General features: G+C 44.2%; 1 protein-coding gene across 5 annotated transcripts in view; it reads right to left on the reverse strand.

Annotated features, from left to right (window-relative positions):
• CAPN6 (calpain 6) overlaps positions 1-20399 on the reverse strand; it is a 61813-nt gene that overhangs the window by 1480 nt on the left and 39934 nt on the right. For all 5 annotated transcript variants that reach the window (XM_071813599.1, XM_065846329.2, XM_071813598.1 and 2 more), the window contains exons 8-15: positions 19326-19403; positions 18144-18339; positions 15576-15698; positions 14133-14335; positions 13336-13457; positions 8271-8407; positions 3679-6746; positions 871-1080 (exon numbers count right to left, since the gene is read on the reverse strand). In XM_071813599.1, coding sequence (XP_071669700.1) covers positions 6564-6746; positions 8271-8407; positions 13336-13457; positions 14133-14335; positions 15576-15698; positions 18144-18339; positions 19326-19403 — 1042 coding nt within the window. In that variant the 3' untranslated portion in view covers positions 871-1080; positions 3679-6563. The remainder of the gene's footprint in view (positions 1-870; positions 1081-3678; positions 6747-8270; positions 8408-13335; positions 13458-14132; positions 14336-15575; positions 15699-18143; positions 18340-19325; positions 19404-20399) is intronic.

The raw sequence follows: 20399 nt of genomic DNA on the forward strand, positions 1-20399 counted from the left end.
ATACTTTTACACGTGTATGTGTGTGCACTCATGCGCACATGCACAAACACCCCATATAACTCTTGAGCCGTGGCTCTCATATGATGCTTAGCCATCTATATGTTATATAGTATATATTTTTATATATAGCCAGAAACCCTTCTGTAAATTTTCTGTAAATGTAAATACACACTATATAATACTGTGTATAGTGCAATATATAGTATCATCTTCTATAAATTACATACTATGTATGTGGGTTATGTGTGCACGCATGCACACAAAAGGACACGCAGAGCCCTTCATATTATTCTTTCTAGCCTTATATATAAAATATAAAAATAAAATGCATATTAAAAGTTATAATATTTTCACATAAAAATATTTTTATATATACACACTCTATATATGGGGATTGGGAAGAAAGATACATCCTTCTGTAATTATTAACTATTTCATACATGTTTAGATATGTATGTTAAAATGTTAATATATAGAGAGAGATAGAGATGAGAGAGATAGAGATGATAGAGATAGATAGAGATGACAGAGATAGCCCGCATACAAATACATAACTGCATATCTACTGAAATGCTTATAAAGCAGTCTCCATCCATGTATTTTTAATATCGCTATATACGTGGTTATAGCTCTATGTGTGTACACACATATTATGTATTTATGTAGATACCTGAAAGAGCATGCGAGCAATTTACCTAACTCTACAACACTTCATCTCGCACAATCCATACATGAGATAGATAGATAGACAGACACAGAGAGAGAGATAGACAGATAGATAGACAGACGGGTAGATAGATGTATATAAAAAGACATAGATCCAACTGTGTAACATGCACTCGGCTCTATGGTCACCCTGACAAGACCCACCTGAGGCTGCGAGGCTGCTGACATCGTTGCAAAGCCACCCTCCATAATCCTTGAGAAGTGGAGATCGAGGGATGTCCCACAAGGCCAGAAGAAGGGTCACGTCACCCCCATCTACAAGAAGGGCTTAAAGGAGGATCCAAGAAATCATGGGTATATCCATTTAGAAGCTTCACTTTAGAAGCTTGTAGTTTACAGCCACTCTGTACTGTTCTGAAAGACAAAACGGTACAACTTTGTTACTACAACACAATTGAGAATATCTAAAAAAAAGAGAAGTTTTAGTGTCAAGCTTAGTCCTATAGTTTTTCACTCAAGGCTAAACTTTAATCCAGCATTTCTAGTTATGTTAAAAAGTACATTATAAGCAGATGAGAAAAGAAGTCTGACTCACTGTTTTAGTTTTCTCTGCCAATACATACTGGGTGAAGTCCTCCACTGATGGAGCAAAATACATGCTATCTTGCCCATTAATACCTTTTGCTTTCATATGCTCAAAGTTGTTAAATCTTGGCACATAAAAGGGATGTAAAACAGGACCAAATACGTCCCAGTCCCTGGGAAAGCTCTGGAAGGAAGCCTCCTGGGGGCAATCACAGGTGAGCTGAAACACGTGAGGGAGGAAAGCCAGCACGGATTGACCAGAGGCAAGTCGTGCTTGACAAACCTGATCGCCTTGTGCAACAAAGGAACCTGCTTGGCTGATGTGGGACGAGCAGTGGGCTCTGTCTACCTGGGTTTCTCCAAGGCTTTCAATGCAGTTTCCCCATTACTTGCTCCCAGGGACATGAACACATGAAATTCAACAAGTGTAAGGTCGTGCACCTGGGAAAACATAACCATGGGGGGCAGACAGGCTAGGGAGCTGCTCTGTGGGAAGGGACCTGTAGGACAACAAGCTCCATACGAGTGACCAGGGTGCTGCTGTGGGCAAGGGGATGCTGGGCTGCATGAGCACCAAGGGCGTCTCCAGCAGGGACAGAGAACTCACAAAGTCATTGTGCTGCTCTACTCAGCACTTGTCAGGTGGCCACAAAGAGAACGGAGACTCCCTTTGTCCCAGGAGTCACGAGGAAAAGATGAGGGGCAATGGGTACAAGTTACTCCTGGTCAGATTCTGTCTGGACACAAGAGGGAAATTCTTCCCAATGAGACCCATCAGCCACTGGAATAATCTCCCCAGGGACGCGGTGGATTCCCCAGTGTTGGACACTGTTAAGATTCAGGGTGCTGAGCCAGCTTGTCTACACCGGGCTTTTGCCATGAAAGGTTGGAACAGATGATTTTGGAGGTCCCTTCCAACCTGGGATTTTGTGATTCTACATATTATAGAATACATACATAGCTCTGTGTGTGCATACACACACACAGAACCTTAAATAATGTTCCCTCTCTCTAGCCATCTATATTACATCTTTATACACTCTATATACACAGAGATTCTTCTCTAAATATTAATATAACACACTCTATACTGCAAATATGTAGGCATACTGTCACCAAAGAGTAACAGCTGTGTGTATGCGCGTTTTAGATACAAACGTGCATAAAGTACACGGCGGGGAGAGAAAAAGCTGTCACGTCACTACAAAGAGGGCTCCCAAGCCCCGCTGTGACTCTCCCCGCCATCTATCCGCAGCCCCGCCCCTCGCAGCCCCGCCCCTCGCAGCCCCGCCCCTCGCAGCCCCGCCCCTCGCAGCCCCGCCCCTCGCAGCCCCGCCCCTCGCAGCCCCGCCCCTCGCAGCCCCGCCCCTCGCAGCCCCGCCCCTCGCAGCCCCGCCCCTCGCAGCCCCGCCCCTCGCAGCCCCGCCCCTCGCAGCCCCGCCCGCCGGCCCACACAGGCAAAACGGCGGCGGCACCACCACCCAGCGGCGGGGGGGACTCACGGCAACTCGGGGCCGCCTGGGTACCCAGCCCGGAGCCAGGACCCGGGTGGGTCAGAGCGGGAGGTAACGGGCAGCAGCTCACAAATGGCCAAAAAGCCCCACCGCACGGTGCGGAACGAGCTGTGCCACCACCTGCCCCAGCATCAGCCACAGAATCCCAGAATGTCAGGGGTCGGAAGGGCCCTGGAAAGCTCATCCAGTTGCAATCCCCCCATGGAGCAGGAACACCCAGCTGAGGTTCCACAGGAAGGGGTCCAGGCGGGTTTGAATGTCTGCAGAGAAGGAGACTCCACAACCTCCCTGGGCAGCCTGGGCCAGGCTCTGACACCCTCACCAGGAACAAGTTTCTTCTCATATTTAAGTGGAACCTCCTGTGTTCCAGTTTGCATCCATTGCCCCTTGTCCTATCATTGGTTGTCACCGAGAAGAGCCTGGCTCCATCCTCCTGACACTCACCCTTTCTGTATTTATAACCATTAACAAGGTCACTCCCCAGTCTCCTCCAAGCTCCAGAGCCCCAGCTCCCTCAGCCTTTCCTCACACGGGAGATGCTCCACTCCATCATCTTTGTGGCTCTGCACTGGACTCTCTCCAGCAGTTAACCAGGCTTTGGTTGGGGTGTTCCTCACCTGCCATCGCCGCCCACTATGTGAGAGCCGATGGCACCCAGCCCTGCACCCCAACTAATCCCTCCTGTCATGGGGTCCCCCAAAGGAGAGCCCGCAGAGCTGACACACGGGTGGGAGCAGCTGGCACCCGCTGCAGCCCCAGCCCAGCATGGTGCTCAGCGGACGGGCAGGAGGACAAAGGCCAAGCTACGTGCTGTGGCTCCTAGCACAGACCTGCCAGGCTTAACACTGACTCTGTGGGAGCAGAAAAGACCTTCAGCCTTTGTAACTCACAAGCCGATACGAGCAGCACTAACCTGGCAGCACCAACAGCCGGTTGTTGTCCCCAGAAGTTGCAGGAGCGGGTTACACAACATCCACAAACGCTGGCTGGAAGCTACAGCTCCGGCTGCTCACCGCTAACATCTGGGATCATCCTCTGCCCCTCAACCTGTAGATGCTGGAGCCATCCTAGAGTGAGAATTTGAAACAGTGAGGATTTAGTTGAGACACACAGCAAAAAACATGGGTGGAGCGGAGCTCTTCTAGCCCCGGCACAGTCAATCTAGTATTCCATTCCCCACAGATGGACTGGTCTGGTGAGCCAGAGGAGACAAATAAGCCTCAGCCCAACAGGGAGGAGAGTCAAATACACAGAGCTCATCCTGGTGGAGGAAGGACAGGGATAGGAACACAGCAGAGAGGACAAAAACTGGGCTGCGCTGAAATAAATAGCATTGTAAGTAAATAATATAAATAGCATGATGAACTGGGAACTCACCAGGGGAAAAGTAGAGAGCAGTTGTGAAATAAAAGGCATGCAGGCAGGGGAACTGTTCAGTGAACAACTGAGATGCATTTTGCTTCTAGAGCAAGAGGAAAAATGACATTTGGGATCATCCCAGAGGGATAGGATTAGAGGAAATGGCCTCAAGTTGTGTATCAGGAGGTTTAGATTGGGTATTATGAAAAAAATCTGGCCCAAAAGAGTTATCAAGCACAAGGGAAGCGGTTGAGTCGCCATACCTGGACAGTTGGACTTGATGATCTCAAAGGTCTTTTCCGGCCTAAATGATTCTGTGGTTCTATTATCTGAAACCAACTGTTTCATTTCAGAAATTACTGAACACGTTCATTTTTTGTTAATCTTTTATTTAGGTCAATTGATATTGAAAAGTAAAGAAAGGCTGAAATGAAACATTTTTCCAACTATTTCCCTCTGTTTTAACTTTTGTGGGCCAAAATTCTCTGCCGAAGGTTGCCCAAGTGCATACATAATGCATCTCACACACAAAAAACCCCTTCGTTTTCCCACAAGTTATCATTAATTGTTAAAAAATACTGCCCGGCTCTGGCAACACTTGACCTTAAATTCCTGTGTCTGACTGCAGCCGCAGTTCCCTGGGTGGCTTCTTCAAGCTCTGCTCCGTATTAGAAAGTTCATGCTTTTTAAAAGAAAAAATTGCAGTTTACAAACATATTTGAGAGAAAGCATCTCTGAAGCTATGAGCTTACAGAGAAGAATTAGACTTGCCTGTAGGGCTGTCAACCACACGTTGTTCACATCTGACAAATGCTCTGCATGTAAAATAGCTTAAGCCCAAGCTATTTAAAAAGAGAGCTGGATTTAGGTACTCGGTACACGCAACTAAGCTGATGCAGTATACTGTCATCCATAGCTTTACATTCCATCTCCAGCATGACAGAAAAAGCATTTTCCTACCACAGCAATGATCCTTTTGGAGGCCTGAGGAGACTTCAAAACCTTTCGTGAAGCATTAATTCTACTGAGAGACATTTTATAAATTACTAAAATGGCACAAAATGGCTGAAGTGGTTACCAGGTACACAGAAATCCAAATTTCCTGGCTGCAGAAAAGGCATTCTTGAGCTTCACTTTCAAGACAAGAATTTGCAGCCACATACAATCAGTTTCTGGGAGGTCTAACACAGTGAGCCACTTACACTGCCAGAGTCACTGCACAGCCTGATAACACAGAAACGGCTGCCCTGTGGAAACCTGCTGTCGGGCTACAGCAAAAGTTAAAGGAAAGTATGATCCTGAACCCTGCTCTGAAGGAAATGTGACACCATACCTGTCCTCCATTATACCCAAGTTAAATTTCATTAAAGACATTAGCTCTGGCACAGCAAAAAAAACAGTGCAGAATTCTGAGAGTGAAACGTGATACCTGCCAGGGCACAGCATCTTTGTTTTACATGCCCATCTTTATCCTAAGTTAATTTTGTCCTCTTTCAGTTTGGTGCTACCCATCCCATCTAGTAAAGCAAAGGGAGTGTTATTCCATTTTTAGCATCATGTGAATTAAACAAAACCTCCTTAGCAGGCTCCCATTACTGAATTTGCCCTCTGGGCAAAGCCACAGCTCAATTGTGAGGTGCCATCCCCTTGGCCAGAGATTTCAATTTGTGAGTCATCAGTCTGAGGTGGAGAACTAAATGAGAAGGTCAATCTGAGAGCCTCCGTGCGGGCAAAGCTCCTATCTGCTCTGGTTTCAGACAGGCACTGCAAGACCCGTCCTGTTTTCATGTTGCCCAGGCACGCCTGGCCTTAATGCTATGACCTATGACTGAACTCCTTGAGAAATGACATTTTCACCAAGCAAGAGAAACATCTGACCTGTAGCAATAACAATGAAATTCATCAAAAATTTTATATGCCTATATAGGAAAAAAAAAATCCAATCAAAGCTTAAAAATGCTCTGGCAGCGAACAAGGACTGAGCTGTACGAATCCATCCTGCACTTGTCACCCCACCAACCTGCGGGTACGTGACCATGGCAATGCGGCCATTCCTGCCCGCATCCCTCCAGCCTCTGTGCTGAGAACCTGTGAGAACAGTCACGTGTGCTTCCAGCTTATGTGCCGAGAGCTCCTGAAAGATGCTGCTGGGTAAAATGGTCACATATTAATGAGCTTATCTGCTAACGTTTAGTTTGGCCCCTCTTCTACTGTATTTGCTGCATCATAAACATATACATGTATAAAGATGTATTTTTCCCCCTTTAAAAGCCTCTCCCCCATTTATCCGTGATAATGTGGAGAGTTAGAGGGCCTTTTCTTTTTAAAGCGATTATGATTATGTGCACCCTTTGCTCCCGAGTCATTCACACAGAAAGCACAGACAAGCCCCCCTGCTGCGAGGTGACAGCTCTGTCTGGCTCTGCGGGGCTTTGGTATTCATAGCTCCACGAGGTCATCGCTGGAAAAAGCCTTGACGGTGATGCGACCTGGCACCTCGATGGCTTCCTGGCCGCCTCTCCCTCGGAGCTGCAGAGTCCGCTGTTCTCTGGGGTCACTGGGTGAAGCTGCCAGCACCGCCTGTCCGAGGAACTGATCACACAAGATGTTGCTGTTCCAGACCTAGAGACAAGGGAACAGAATCAAACCCGGCCGAAGCGGTGCTGCTCTCACACTCCACCTGAAGGGCTGTGCTGGAGGAGGGTGACCCCCATTAACCCCTTGAAAAAGCAATGAGGAGGGGGTGTACATCTAAATTTAGCTAATTGTCTAGAGAGCATGTGGGAGATTGTGGATTTGCATGCTCATTTACGTACACTATGCAAATAAGGAGCTAAATGCAGCTTTTTGCTTTCTAGGTCACAGCCTGCCTAGAAAGAGGAATAAAAATTACCTGTTTGAGCTCATGGGCAGTAAAAACCTACATGCAATCAGCCCGTCTGTGCCACTGTGCTTGTGCTATCCTCTGCAATGCCTTCAGTGCTCTTCCTCTGACTGTGATGGAGCCAGGTCGACACTGCTAGAGCAAGGGACTGCAGTAGTTTTGGGGTCCTTGGACATGTCCTTTGTCACTGCTCAAGATGGGGTTGGGCATACAGCAAGCAGCAACTGAACTGGTGTTAATAGTGGGTTTTGCTGCTAGTCTCACTTGGCAGCCTGTGGTCTGTGAAGTTCATTATTATCAAACTTTTAGTGAAAAGTCAAATTATTTGACCTGCATACTGTAGAGAGATGGGGTGAGGTCCCCTGTGTAAACCAAATCTTTATTAAGGATTAGGCAATCCTGCACATGCCAAGAACACAGACCATATTCCATCAGCTATTGTATCAGTTTCCTCTAATCCATAACTACAGCCTGTGATTTGCGGAATAACACTGCTATCACCCTCCTGCTATTTATAATGTTGGTAGAATATCCATATTTGTTCAGAGGAGTATTATGGCACAGGAGCACTATGCACCAGTACTGCATTAGGCAGTGAGAAGCCAGAAAAGTATCTCGCAATACAATGCTATTTCCATTTCTGGCACTTATGTGCCACAGTGGATTGATTCACAGATTCATTTTAAGATCTCTGTACACTGATGAAAAAGACATAGGCCTTATTATTTGTCTAATATTAAAGAAGCGTGTTATCAAACTGGAATGCTGTTCCACTCTCGCAGTTTTCTTTACTGCCTCATCTAAATACTGAGCTCTGTCTCGCGCTAGTGCTGAGGCAAACAGTGCGAACAGTTCCCACAGGGCTGGAATTCAAAGTGAAAAACTTTGTAATAGTAGCCTTAGCTTTGGTTTTATTTCAAATGCTGACTCTGGATAGCACTTGGCTTTTCTTTGTCTCTGTTTTGTCAGGTACCAAAAGAGGCAACAGGTAATTCTGTAAATTCCTTCAAAGCTTTAGAATGAAATATGCCTTCTGCTTCCTAAGTGTCATCAGTCACTGTTCTATGGAAGAGACCTAGACTAGAGAATCAGTAGAGCAGCTGAATAGCTCCAGGCATAGCTCAGTAAGGAAAACAGAGGTTCTTGCACTTCTATCCTGCCTCTCAATCATACAAAGGAAGAATTAGTGCACGGCAAGCCCAGTAATGCTGTTGTGCTCCCCTCCCTGCCTTCGGCAGCCCACGCTGTGTGGCTTATCTCACCTGGACGATGATAGGACTGTCGATGTTCTTTTTGTAGAAAATCACTTGTGTGTTGAAGACGGCGCTGGTCGTATTGTGCTGCACAGAGGAGCGCACGCTTTGGTTCTCACACTTGATCAGCACGTAGGGATCTGCTCCTAAAACACAACCAGCAGCACAGCTCTTAGGACACAGAATGGCAGCTGAGACCTGCCCAGAAACCCAGCAGAAGGAATATCCAGTTCTGGGCACCCGGGCCAAAATGGAAGCTAAAATCTCTTTATCATCCATAATTCCTGTGGAGGGCAAGGACAGGAGCCGCAGAGAAATGCTGTTAGATGACTGAATGCACATCTCTGTGCCCAGCTTTACACTGCCTAGCTCAAAAGTGCTGTCTACCATATTCTGATATGAGTATTAGTGTTAGGAGGCAGTTTTCAAGAAGCAGTTTCTCTTCCAGAAAGGAAAATACCGTCAAAATGCAAAATCATTTGTAGGAGTGCACTGGTTTCAGCAGTTTCCTGTGGGAAACTGTCAAAGCAAATCCTCCCTAGTTTCTCATCTCATTCCTATGAATATTAGACAATTTCTTTGGTTCTACCATTTGGATTGATGGAGTTTTAAAGTTACCATAACATGTTTGTATCTATTATAGATCCTAGGTTAATATCTTAAATTAAACTTTAATCATACACAACCCACTGAGGTTACTCAACATTCTAGAAATGCTTTGTTGTTTTCACACTGAACATTTCTACTTTGTTATAAATACTGATATTTTCTTTCTATTCCAATAGGGAGCAAGAACCGATTTGGAAATACCTGTTTTTATCCTCAAATAGAACAGACTGTTCTACTTTCTAAACAGCTTTTAATTAAACAAAGGCACTACCTTTTTTTAATATATTCCAACACGAATATTTCTGTCAATTCCTATTGTTCAAGGACAGCATACCTGTTTGTCCACACCTTGCTACTTTTTAGATATGGATTTTAAATAAACCCACCGAATGTGTGCAAGTGTAAGTTGGACTTGTGATCATTTCTTAAACACATTTTGTCACCGTCTACTTGCAAATGCCACCACTGACATGACAGACAGAAGGCAGCACCGTTTTAAAGCAACTTTTGTTTAACAATTCATATCCAGGATGATTTTCCTCAAACACATCATTCATTTGCAGGAATGGACACCAAGATCTTGCTCAAACAAACCTCGTTAACAGCCACATCCAAAACAGAAGGAGCTACTTCCACTTCCAAGAAAAAAACACATTTTTCCATGTACTGCACTATGATTACACCTGGTCAGACACGACCAGGCCTGTTACCCTGACAACATCTCACACTTTCTATAGCAGGTACCAATGTGTTGGCTTTTCCGACAGGCAATTCCTTTCTGTGTCACTGAGTGTGTGGATTTGGCTCTGGGGCATCGGGTGGCACCACGCTGTGTATCGCAAATAGATTTGGAAAATGGATCTGAATAAAACGGGGTCTTGCATGAAATGGTGTCAAGTACTTCGGCCGAGGGCAAAGAGCAAAGCAACATCCAATCATTAACAGTAATTAAGAGATAAAGGGCATAAGAAGGGGTGGGGAAAGGACACAGAGCTTAAAGAGGTAACAGGCATGTCTGCTGGAGGAAAGATGTCAGTGAAGGGACCTGCTAAGTGAAAGGAAAGGGAAAGCTGGCATTTGAAAGAAACAGATTCAAATTCTCAGAAAGAGCTAGGGAAACAGAGTGAGGTAGAAGAGGAACATGAGAGGTACCTGCACAGCACCACCTCACAATGGCATCGCTGAATGGTCAGGTCTATGAGGAGGAACTGGTGCCAATTCCAGAACAAAAGAAAGAAATGGGAGAGCTGCACATGTGGGGTCAGACAAGGGATGTTCTCAGCTACAGCTGGCCCAGTTGTTTGCAGCTCTGGGCCTGGTTCATTTACAGTACAAAGGCAATGCAGAAAGGGCTACTAGTGTGGAAAAGCAACATCGTAGTATTCACCAGGAGCTGGGAGTGAAAACAACTGGAGCTGCTACTCTGGCAACTGCTGTGGCAGTGGAAGGAGGATGGGGTTCAGTTCTCCAGTACACATCTGACCCAAGCTCTGCCTTCAACACCCTACCCTATATAAACACCTGTTCCATCTCAGCCCTACAGCCATGCTGCTGTATTGGGAAGCTGTACGACAGAAAACCTCAAAGGAAAAAGCTGAAATCTGTAAAATCCAGAAACACTTGAACAGAAGTGACATTTCTAAAGCTTAAAGAAATCTAGGCACAGTAGTCTAAAAGCTTTATTTGTTTCTTTTAGAATTGGACTGAGGATCTAACATCCACATCCTTCAGCACCGTACCAAACACAAAAGGCTTTCTAGAAAACATTCTTGAGACAAAGTTCCCTAGACCACTCTTATGGGTATGCAGAGAGCTACGACAAGCTCAGTCCCAGGGAAAAGGCACGGGCCAAAGGGAGCAGACACCGCGCGGGGACACGAGCGCTGCCTTGGGAAGCACAACAGGTTGCTTTGCCTTTTGCAGCTGAGTCTGTGCTCCTGTGATACCCCTGAGCTCCTCCTGCAATACACATAATCAAAAGGAGTCATTCCACTGGCATCGGTAAATCCTCCCCCATCTCTGTTCCATTATCTCTCTTGCTTCACTTAAGCTTTGACCGGATATTTAGCAGCTGCTTTTTGCCACCTTCTTTCTGCTTCTCAAGCTGCTCCCAAGTCAACTGCCATTAAAGGTCCCAGACACTCTGCTTACCAGGTATGTCATATATGGAGGATCACAATGCCTAGTTTGGAAAAGAAGCAGTGAAAGGCAATTTGCAAACATGCAGATTCAGCATGGAATTTCAGTGGGAAGACTTACAAATGCAAAAGGTGATTTGTCCTCTTGGGAAAAGAGTGTGGGAGGCAGTAGCAAGAGCAATTTTTAAGACAGACTTGGGAACGACAGACAAGAAATCTTCAAGCACACGGTGCTTCCTCATCTTGCAAACCTATGACTGCAGTTGGCTCACAGTTGGATCAACTTCCGAACAAGCTCACTTGGAGAGAGGTCCTTCCAAGAGGAGGAGCATCCTGCACTCAGAATCGCGTCCGGGCAGCCAGTCATCCCCTGGTCTCAACAGCAAACCATCCATTGTTTTACAGACAGGACAATGGATCAAAGACAGCAGCAAAGAGGAGCTTTCCAATAAACATTTAAAATAGAGATTAAACCATCTTCCTCTGGCAGGGAGCACAGTTCTGATGACAACCGGTTCATAAATCAGGCTGAGTGTGCTCTTCATTCTCTTCCAGTTTTGTTTCAGTAGCTGCTTAGAAATTTGTGCTAAGCACAACTGTCAGATGACAGTGATGGGCTTATGTGAAGAACAGTGCATTCAATTCTAAAATCCCTCTATCCTAGTTATATCGAAAGGTATTCCTGTTCAGCTGCTCTGCATACCCCCGTGTCAGAGAACAGAGACATCCTGATGTTTTCAGGACAGTTTGTCACAGAGATGTAACACCGTGTCTGAGTCCTCAGAAGCTTCAGAATGAATCATAACCTTTATCAGCAAGTTTTGTCTTCTACCTGTGCTAAGGGATGATGGTGACAAACCAAGCCGATGGCTGGACAAGGGGAATAGAGCTGACAGAGACAGAGCATAAGAAAAGCAGCAGCTTGAGAGCTGAGAAGCTGCAGATCAGAGGGTGAAGGAGAGGGCAGGCAACCCTTGTGAAATGCAGTGGGGCTCATCAGAAGCAGCAGCTCACACAGAAACCAGCTGCCATCAATCCTTGCACCAGAAAATGAGTAACCTTTGTTTGAGGTCCTCTTAGCAGCAGGAAAACAACCACTTTTCATCTACCTATTTTCTACTTGAATAAACATATTGACTGTTCCTAACCTGAAAGGAAACCTCTGCTTGTCACTCCCAATGGCAATTGCTGTGTGGCTTCTTCCCTCACCTCACAGTATTGAGTAGCCAGGAGGCTGCTTTTAACTTTTAAGTGCAGTTCACATCAGGAAATGCTCCAGGAGTGGCAGGTAAGGCTGGTGTTGCGGTATGTGCCCATGTGATTTTGAGGTCTAAACTCACTTCTGAGAAAACTGGTCTTTTTCAAAAGCCTGGCTTTTCTCCTTGTGATGAGCATGGGAGAGGGTCCAAAACCCGGATCCAGAGAAGGCACAATAAATGCCAGAGGAGTTGCCTAATGCCTTCCCTACCACAAGAAGTTAATGCAACTGAGCTCCAAATCTTAAAGTGAAGAGAGCTCCAGAGTTATCTGGAGTAAACACAGCAGATGTTTCAGAAACCACTTTAGTTTCCTGTTCCCATTTCACTGTAGTATCTCTGCTCCTTTGCTTTCTTCCTCCCAACCACCCAGTGCTGGATGTGTCCACCTTTCTCTATCGCGTCGATCATGAAAAATGAACGTTGACAGATGGAGAGTAGGAGTAGAAAATGAGAAAGCATATGACAACTAGACACGTCTCTAAATTAACTGTCAAGATCAAGTGCCAGAAAGACATTTTAGTGTCCTTCAGGACACTTCCTTTGATGCATAGGTAACAGTTCTGGACAAGTCATTTCACCTCTCCCTGTCCTAGTTTACCCAGCTGAAAACGCTGGTTTGAAAACCATAATTTCCTCCTTGAAGTGCTATTAAGCTTGTGGTAATGAGGAACAAAGTGCTCTGCAGGCTGAGAATGACATTGCTGAGGCAAGTGTAACACACTACAGGAGTCTGTGTGATTCAGCTGCCTCCCTGGATATTTTCCAGTTAGAAAACACATAACCCTGAAAGGTAAATTTCTTACTAATCCCCACAAAAAGCTTCTCAGGAGGGCCTGACTACTATTGCCTATCTGGACCATCACAGATAACATATAACTCTTGCTGGTTTGCACTGTGTTACTCATCTGATGTCTCCTTCTGATGAGATTTTACAATATGCTGAAAGAAACCCATCCCATAAATCTCCAGTTTGTTCGGATAATTTCTGCCTGCTTACATATCAACTCAGACCCTATTCAGAGGACTGAAGAAGCCCCTTCCACTCTTCCAGGTTTGCTTTACACTTACCACCCGATCTGTCTTGCTTCTGTAAACCCTCTGCAGAGTGAATTTTGATTTGGGTGACTCTGCGTGGATAGCCGCAAAGAAGACTCCAACAGGTCATTTTAGGCTTATCTGCCTTCAGCTCCCTGAAAAGTCATAGGAAAAGCAATTGAAGCAATGAATGTCAAGTAAACAATCAATGGCTGTGGAAATTTGGTATTTTCAAAACATGAGGTTTGTGCTTTCTTCTTCTACTGTTTCGGAAGTTCATGGTACAGAAATGACAGACTTCAGAAATAAAGCCATAGCAAAGTAAAGTAAATCAAATGTGCATCACCCTTTGCATGGCAGCAAGAGCGGCCTAAAAACAAAACAAAACAAACCCAAACAACTTCAAATCAGGGAAAATAGTATCAAAACAAGAAAAAAATCCAGCAGGCCTGATTTCATGAAACACTAGTTTTGCTCTCACAGACAACCACTGTTTTCAAAGGAGATGGTTAAAGAAATAAACAGTATCAACTGTAACTGCAAGCACCAGTGCTCAGTGTTCTGACCTAGAACTGGAAGTAACTACAAAAGTAAAACTAAAAAGTCGAAAGACCCAAATTGAATTGTCCACCAAGTTCCTGACCAGGCACAAATCCCAGTGAGCCATGTGAAGGTTCCTGGAGGTAACGCTGACCATCTCCAAGGCCTGCTTCTGGAGCAACATGAGCTAGTGAGTCAGGGATATCTGAGGGCCACCAAGCAGCCATTTCCAATGAGGTGCAGCCAGTGTGGGCAAGGGAAGATCTCGTGTAGCTGTGAGCGTGACCTACCTGAGTTTTGATGGCACATCTGTGAAGAGTCTCAGGATAAACTTTGTAGTGATGCCAGGATGATATGTAGTTGGGATGAGGATGTAGCGGCCTTGCTTAAGGATCCTCTTCAAGAACACGGTGCGCGTGTTGATGTACGGAGATGTGGCCACTCTCTCCTGCACAGTCAGCTTGTGTAGTCGATAGTTTCTGTTATCCTCCACCTGCAGCCACAGAGCAGTATAGGGGTTAATGCATGGAGCGATATCAGAGCTAACAGGCAGGATTTTCCCCGCACATCACACGGCCTTTTGTGGACAGAAAAGACAATATGAAATAAAGGCAAATGGTGTGGCTAGTGGTTTTTCATCCACTGAAGCTGTGGCAGAGACAGTCCTGACAGGCAACCCAGTGCTCCAAGTGCTAGCCCACACAGGCTTCCGAGCAGCTGCCTCATATAGAACCATTTATGTTTTGTTCTAAGCCTTGAAGCTGTACTTAACCATTAAAATCCTCTTCAGGGAACTGATATTTGCCACAGCACAGTTAAAATATAAACCGATTTCTTAAGCAGCTCCTGGGGACAAAGACAGCTCTACATTCTTTTCTGGTAGTTCTCTTGTCTTCAGATAATACAGGCCATGGTCTTCCAAAGGCCTTTAGTCATGATAATGAGCCTGGTGGGTTAGACCACTTCTGAAATAGAAAAATTACTGCACAGAAATAAAGACAGAGCACTGATACTTTTCTGAAGGTGTGATTTCCAAGCCTTTCCAAATTAGATATACAGGCACAAACAAGGCAAGGTGAATTATGCTACTTTCTGTAATACTATCTATAATACGTGGTTAACACGTGACTGTCAAACGAATAGGTGTGATGCAGATGTCAGCAGCTCTGACTGTTAAAAACTGATGATTTTTTTAGGGTAGGGCCATAGACTCAGGGTAGTCCCATTAGCTATAGCAACAGATGATAAGATAATCCTGATCTTCAGTGAAAAAGCATAACTGTTTCTCTTGCTTCCAACCTTCTTTCAGTTCATATGTTTTCGTTTTACTCAATTTGCCATGGGAATGCAATTAAATTTCTGTTTGGGATCCCTTTGGTTCTTTTTCACATATGCTCATTTCTTACTCACTGCTCCAGCTTTTGAAAATGCTCTTGACTCTTTTTTCTAAGTGGCAAAAAAACCCCTGCAGACTTTTCAAACTCATTCACTTGGCCGTATTTGCTAATGAAATGGAGACAGGAGCCTCCAAACAACCCATGTTTCAAGTGTTAATATTTTTTGTCTTTCTTTCTCTACAAAGCGTGGGGTAGGAAAAGAACTTACAATTCTTTTGCAGTAGGGAAAACTGACTTATGTTCCTTTAGCTCAAATAGCGTTTGACTTGAACTAAAGTCAAGGTGACACAGCGCTGCTGAACAAACCCTGAACCGGGAGGGCAGGTGCCCGCCTACCTTCAATATTTCAAAGCCAATTGGGATGCTGTCCCCTTTCCCCTCCTTCTTGTATTTGCGGCGATCCTCCTGTTGTAATGAGACCAACACTTTGTCCTCAGTCTTCTTAACGTCAAAGACGAACTAGCACAAGAGAGAAGAGGGTGAGCTGTTAGAATTGCCTTAGGATACTGAGGATAAAGCCCTGACCAAGGGAATATCAGCATACAAAAGAAGAAAAAAGAAAACACACTTGGGGATAGACATTCCCAGCAATTCACAGCTGAAAATAAATGCTAATAATAAGAATCTTTAAACCCAAAGTATCAGAGACACTGAAACAGGTAATTCTCGTAAAGGACAGCATGAAACAGTATTACAAAATAACTGTTGAGGCAACAGAACATCTCCTCTGAAAGCTAAAGATAAAATATTAAGTTTTCATTAGATATATATAAATCAGGAATAAGATAAAAAAATTAAAACAACAGGCTCAAGATGGGGTCTTTCTTTGATAATTTGTGATTCTTCTTTTAACCGCAGTATATAAACAGGGCCTGTAAACTTCAAACTCCTGCATATAGGACCCACAAATGAAGGAATCTCCCAAATCTTAGTTAAAAAAATCCAAAACCAAACTCCTTTGTTCTTCACTTACAATTTCTATTTGATTTAAGAATGACAAGAATGTTAATTTTGGACTTCCTCAGTTTTCTTGAAAGTGTTAGGAACACCCAGTAAAAAGGGTTAATAATAACATCTTTAACAAGCAAATCTTTTATCCAAGGTGTTTACAGTAAACTTGAATCAACTTGGCTTTAAGACCAATCAAAGGAAATTATTTCAAATTTAGACAGCAGTTCCCATCCCAATAAATCAGACTTGAATTGCTTACACTATCAAGTATCACTATCAGACCAGTTCACAAGTATGCGCCCTTTCAGTAACCAAAAAAGGTCAAATAGGTGTTTCTTTATACAACAAAAAATTAAACACCCAAATTCATTCACTGTTAGAGACTCCTTTAAAATTTGTTTCTCTCATACATATAGAGGGCAAATCTGAGTTGTCAGAACCAGCAGAGGGGAAGAGGCCGCTATTTAGGCCAAGTTTAGACAGATGCTGTATTTTTCCATCCTCGAAGTTCTCTAAATGTGAAGCAAACAAACAAAAGCACAAAACTGCCGGGGTGCAGAGTTGTGGAAGGAGAACTGTGGAGTGCAAGACAGCTCTCTCGGTCTGACGAGAGGTGTGCAACTGTGACCATCTCTGATCTGACCACATTGGGTAACAATCTGGAAATCAGTGGGTGGCTGTAGGAATACATTTATACTTGGCTTAAATTCCCTTATTTTAAAGGGACTGGGAGTGTCACAATCCCTCTCTGTGCAGACAAACTTCACGGGAGGCCTCAGTGTCAAGGATTTCAATCAGGAAGAGCAGTGATTATCTCTAGACTATGGTAGTATGTGCCACAATAATTTATAACGGCCCTAAGCTAACATAAATGTGTTCCAGCACTGCTATTAAGAGCCTTCTAATCATCTAGCCTAGAGATAAAACTGGAATAAAAAGAACTTCCATTGCATCAGCCATTGCACTCAACCGTAGCGTGTGTGTTTTGTTCTCTGTGGCAGCTAAACACTTACAAATGAGACCCAGAGAAGCACTTGGAATACGTCCAGAATCATACAGGGTAATATCTGAATAAAATCACCCTCTGGAAATGAGGCACTGACAGAAGACAGAGCGGTGAACAACGGCTGCTCTACCTACACCTGCATGACAGGATGAGCTGGAGATTCGCTCCTAGTCTGAACAGCAAAGGCTGCACTTCTCCAGCATCCTGCTATGAAAACAGGGGTGCCGACAGAAACCTCCCATACGAGTGCAGGGCAGCAGACACAAAAACATCTTTAATTAATCTAAAGTATGCGGTGAATCACAAAATAATGGAAAGGTCGATTTTCAAATAATAACTAAAGCAGCAGGTGACCATTGACAGCAATGGAAGTTTTATGTCTGAATTTGCATTCACTAAGATGAAAATGTACAACACTTAGAATGGTGGGGAGGTGAGAAATGGAGTAAGAACGGATGAACAAATAACCTGAATAGCCTGAAAGTCACCAGGTAGGACGAAACAAGGAAAAATCTGTAATGCTGATGAGATGGCGCGCTTGGGGAAGAGACAAGATGCTTTCAGAATCTGAGCTTAATGCAAAGGGATACTAACTAAATACAGTGGACCAAATCCTCAGGCTGTTTAAGGGTGTTGTCACTAGAAAATAAGACTTGCTGCCTTTCTACAACTGGGAAACTGAAAGAAGTCCAGGCAGGACTTCACTAATCCTGGTGTGTCTGACTCATCAGCCCCAAACATCATCAGTCCTCAACAAACACCTGAACTCTTCTGAGAGGTTTCACAGAAATCACTGAAACGTGAACCAGCATGCTCCCAGAGCACAAACACTGGCAAGGAGATTTCTGTGAAGTAGTCACAGCCAACTCCTAAGCAGGGTGGATATTTCAGAAGCCCTAGCTAAAGTGCATACACTTTGATACCTCACAAAACACAGGGATTCCTACCTGGGGATTCTGAAGGAAGGTCTCTTTGTTATCAAAGCATCCACCAGAGCGATTTAGCAGAGGCTCTGAACTCTTTGCCCAAGCCCCACGCATCATTTTCTTCTCCCAGGTCTTGTGGATACTGAAGTAGGAGGTATTCACAATCCGGCAGATGTCCACGTCAGTGAAATTCTTACACCAGTCCTCAAACGTCATCCTGTTTCATGGGATACCACAAAAGTCATGTTTTTAAAAAAAAACAGTGATGGTCAACCAAGGAGCCAAAATAACCGAACAAAATCTTCCAGTAATTTCAAAGGAGGCATTGCTCAGCTGTCCAGAGGACAAACTGATTCACTGGAAAGCTCTCCATGTGGAAACACTTATGAAGCCACAATCACATTATCTTAGAACTTAATTTAGAGAAATATCGCCTCAGTGTGTTTGGTCAGCTCTAGATTTCTTCAGTCGCAGCACCTAAGCCTGAAGGATAGGTTGTATCTATGAGGCCGGACTTAACAACATGTATTTTGCAAAGGCAAAAGAGATTATCTGCAACCAAAGCACTATCCAGTCCTCATTATTACAGTCTTTATGGTCACATCTTTCCCTGAGCACGACTCAAACCTCTGTGGTCTGGACACAGCTTTCATTGAGTATCCTCTCAATGCTACACCCTGTGCCTGCTGAAGCGACAGACTGGACTGCTGAGCAGTTCAGAGATTCTTTACAGCATGAACACTGCTCATGCCCGTGCTGGAAAACACAGACAAATATCAAAATTCATTGGCTGCAATTGTATTTACAGCTACCTCAGCTATGGCTGACCTAGAAATCCTACAGCAAGGCACAGCAGCCGGCAAACAGCACTGACAGTGTGTTCAATATGTGGCATTCTGTCACGTAAACCAGCACACGTGTTGTCTTGGATTCTGAGTGAATGCCCTAAATATAGATAAGAGATTTTGAGGGTGTTTGAAACTTTTATTTCCTAAGACCTAGTAGTTTTGTTCTACTAGTTTCTAATCTATTTTTTCTGCTCTTTGTCATCCCTGGAGGGTTTAAAAGAAACAGACTTTGTGCAGGGCCTGGATAAAATGATACATTTGGGGAAATTATTTTTTAAGCTGTTAATCAGCAGAATTAATGACAATTACTCAGTGTAGCCAGTATCACCAAACCCTCCACGTGACTCCCACTCACCAGAACTCTCCATCATTCTCAAGAGTGAGGCCCAGACTCTTCCGTTCTGAATCGCTGACTTTCTTCCACTCCTCAGAACTAAAAGGAAAACAAACAAACAAAAATTAAAAAGAAAGAACAATAAAGACGATCAATAAATCAAATACTCTCACCTGGGAAAAAAAAAATTGCAAGTAAAATTGTCTCACGGTTCCTTGTTATAAAGGTAATGACAAAGTACTGAAAGGACAGATGATATTCAGGAAGAAAGTGCATGAGGAGTTTTAAAACATTCATCAGTTTGAAAGCTACTAAAAAAGAAGGAGATGAATGGGAAATTGGGGCAACTAGAGAAAAGCCTTATTGATTTTCTTTGTCACACCCTCCCTGAGGACACTTAAACAGCTGGTTTGGAAGGTCCTATGAGATTGACTCCACTCCCTGAAGGCCCTTCAAAAGAAACCTGGTTTTCCTCCTCAGGAGCTTCTTGCACACCTCACTTTGAACACGGTATTCTCTGTGTTTCCATCTCCTTAACTAAAACAGTCTGAGGTCTGAGGTTTCCCCAGAGCGCCTCTGAGAAGGAACGGTTGCAGCAGGAGCCCAGTGTCCAGCTTCCAGAGCAACACCGCACTGCACAGACCCTTCATTACCTGCTTTGTGTACAACTTAGTGCTCTGCGTTGTACCCTGGAGGCACCGGCCTCTTTACACCAACTGCAGGGGAGCACAGGATCAGAAATGCAAGCAGTTTGATGCTTAATCCAGACACAGTGGCTCTTCTGCATGTTCTTTGCATTTCACCTGCACCAAACTCTTTGAAAGTCATAGATTTTTGCTAGCTAAAGTATGGAAGACAAGCACTTAATATGCTGTTGTTAAGAATATTCCATTATTAAACACTAACAGTGGCTAGGAAGCACAGTGTTGAACTGTAAAATCCTCGCTAAATGTTTTTCACGTGTAAATTGCCAGTGATGGAATACATCCCCTCCAGCCATCATTTCTGTCTCTGTCAGGGTGCCTGCTAAGCTCATGGCCCACATTAAAATTAATTAGAAAATAATTCAAGAAATCACAAATGTGGCAATTTTAC

This window comes from Patagioenas fasciata, chromosome 11 (assembly GCF_037038585.1).
Source record: "Patagioenas fasciata isolate bPatFas1 chromosome 11, bPatFas1.hap1, whole genome shotgun sequence".
In the NCBI taxonomy this organism is placed as follows: domain Eukaryota; kingdom Metazoa; phylum Chordata; class Aves; order Columbiformes; family Columbidae; genus Patagioenas; species Patagioenas fasciata.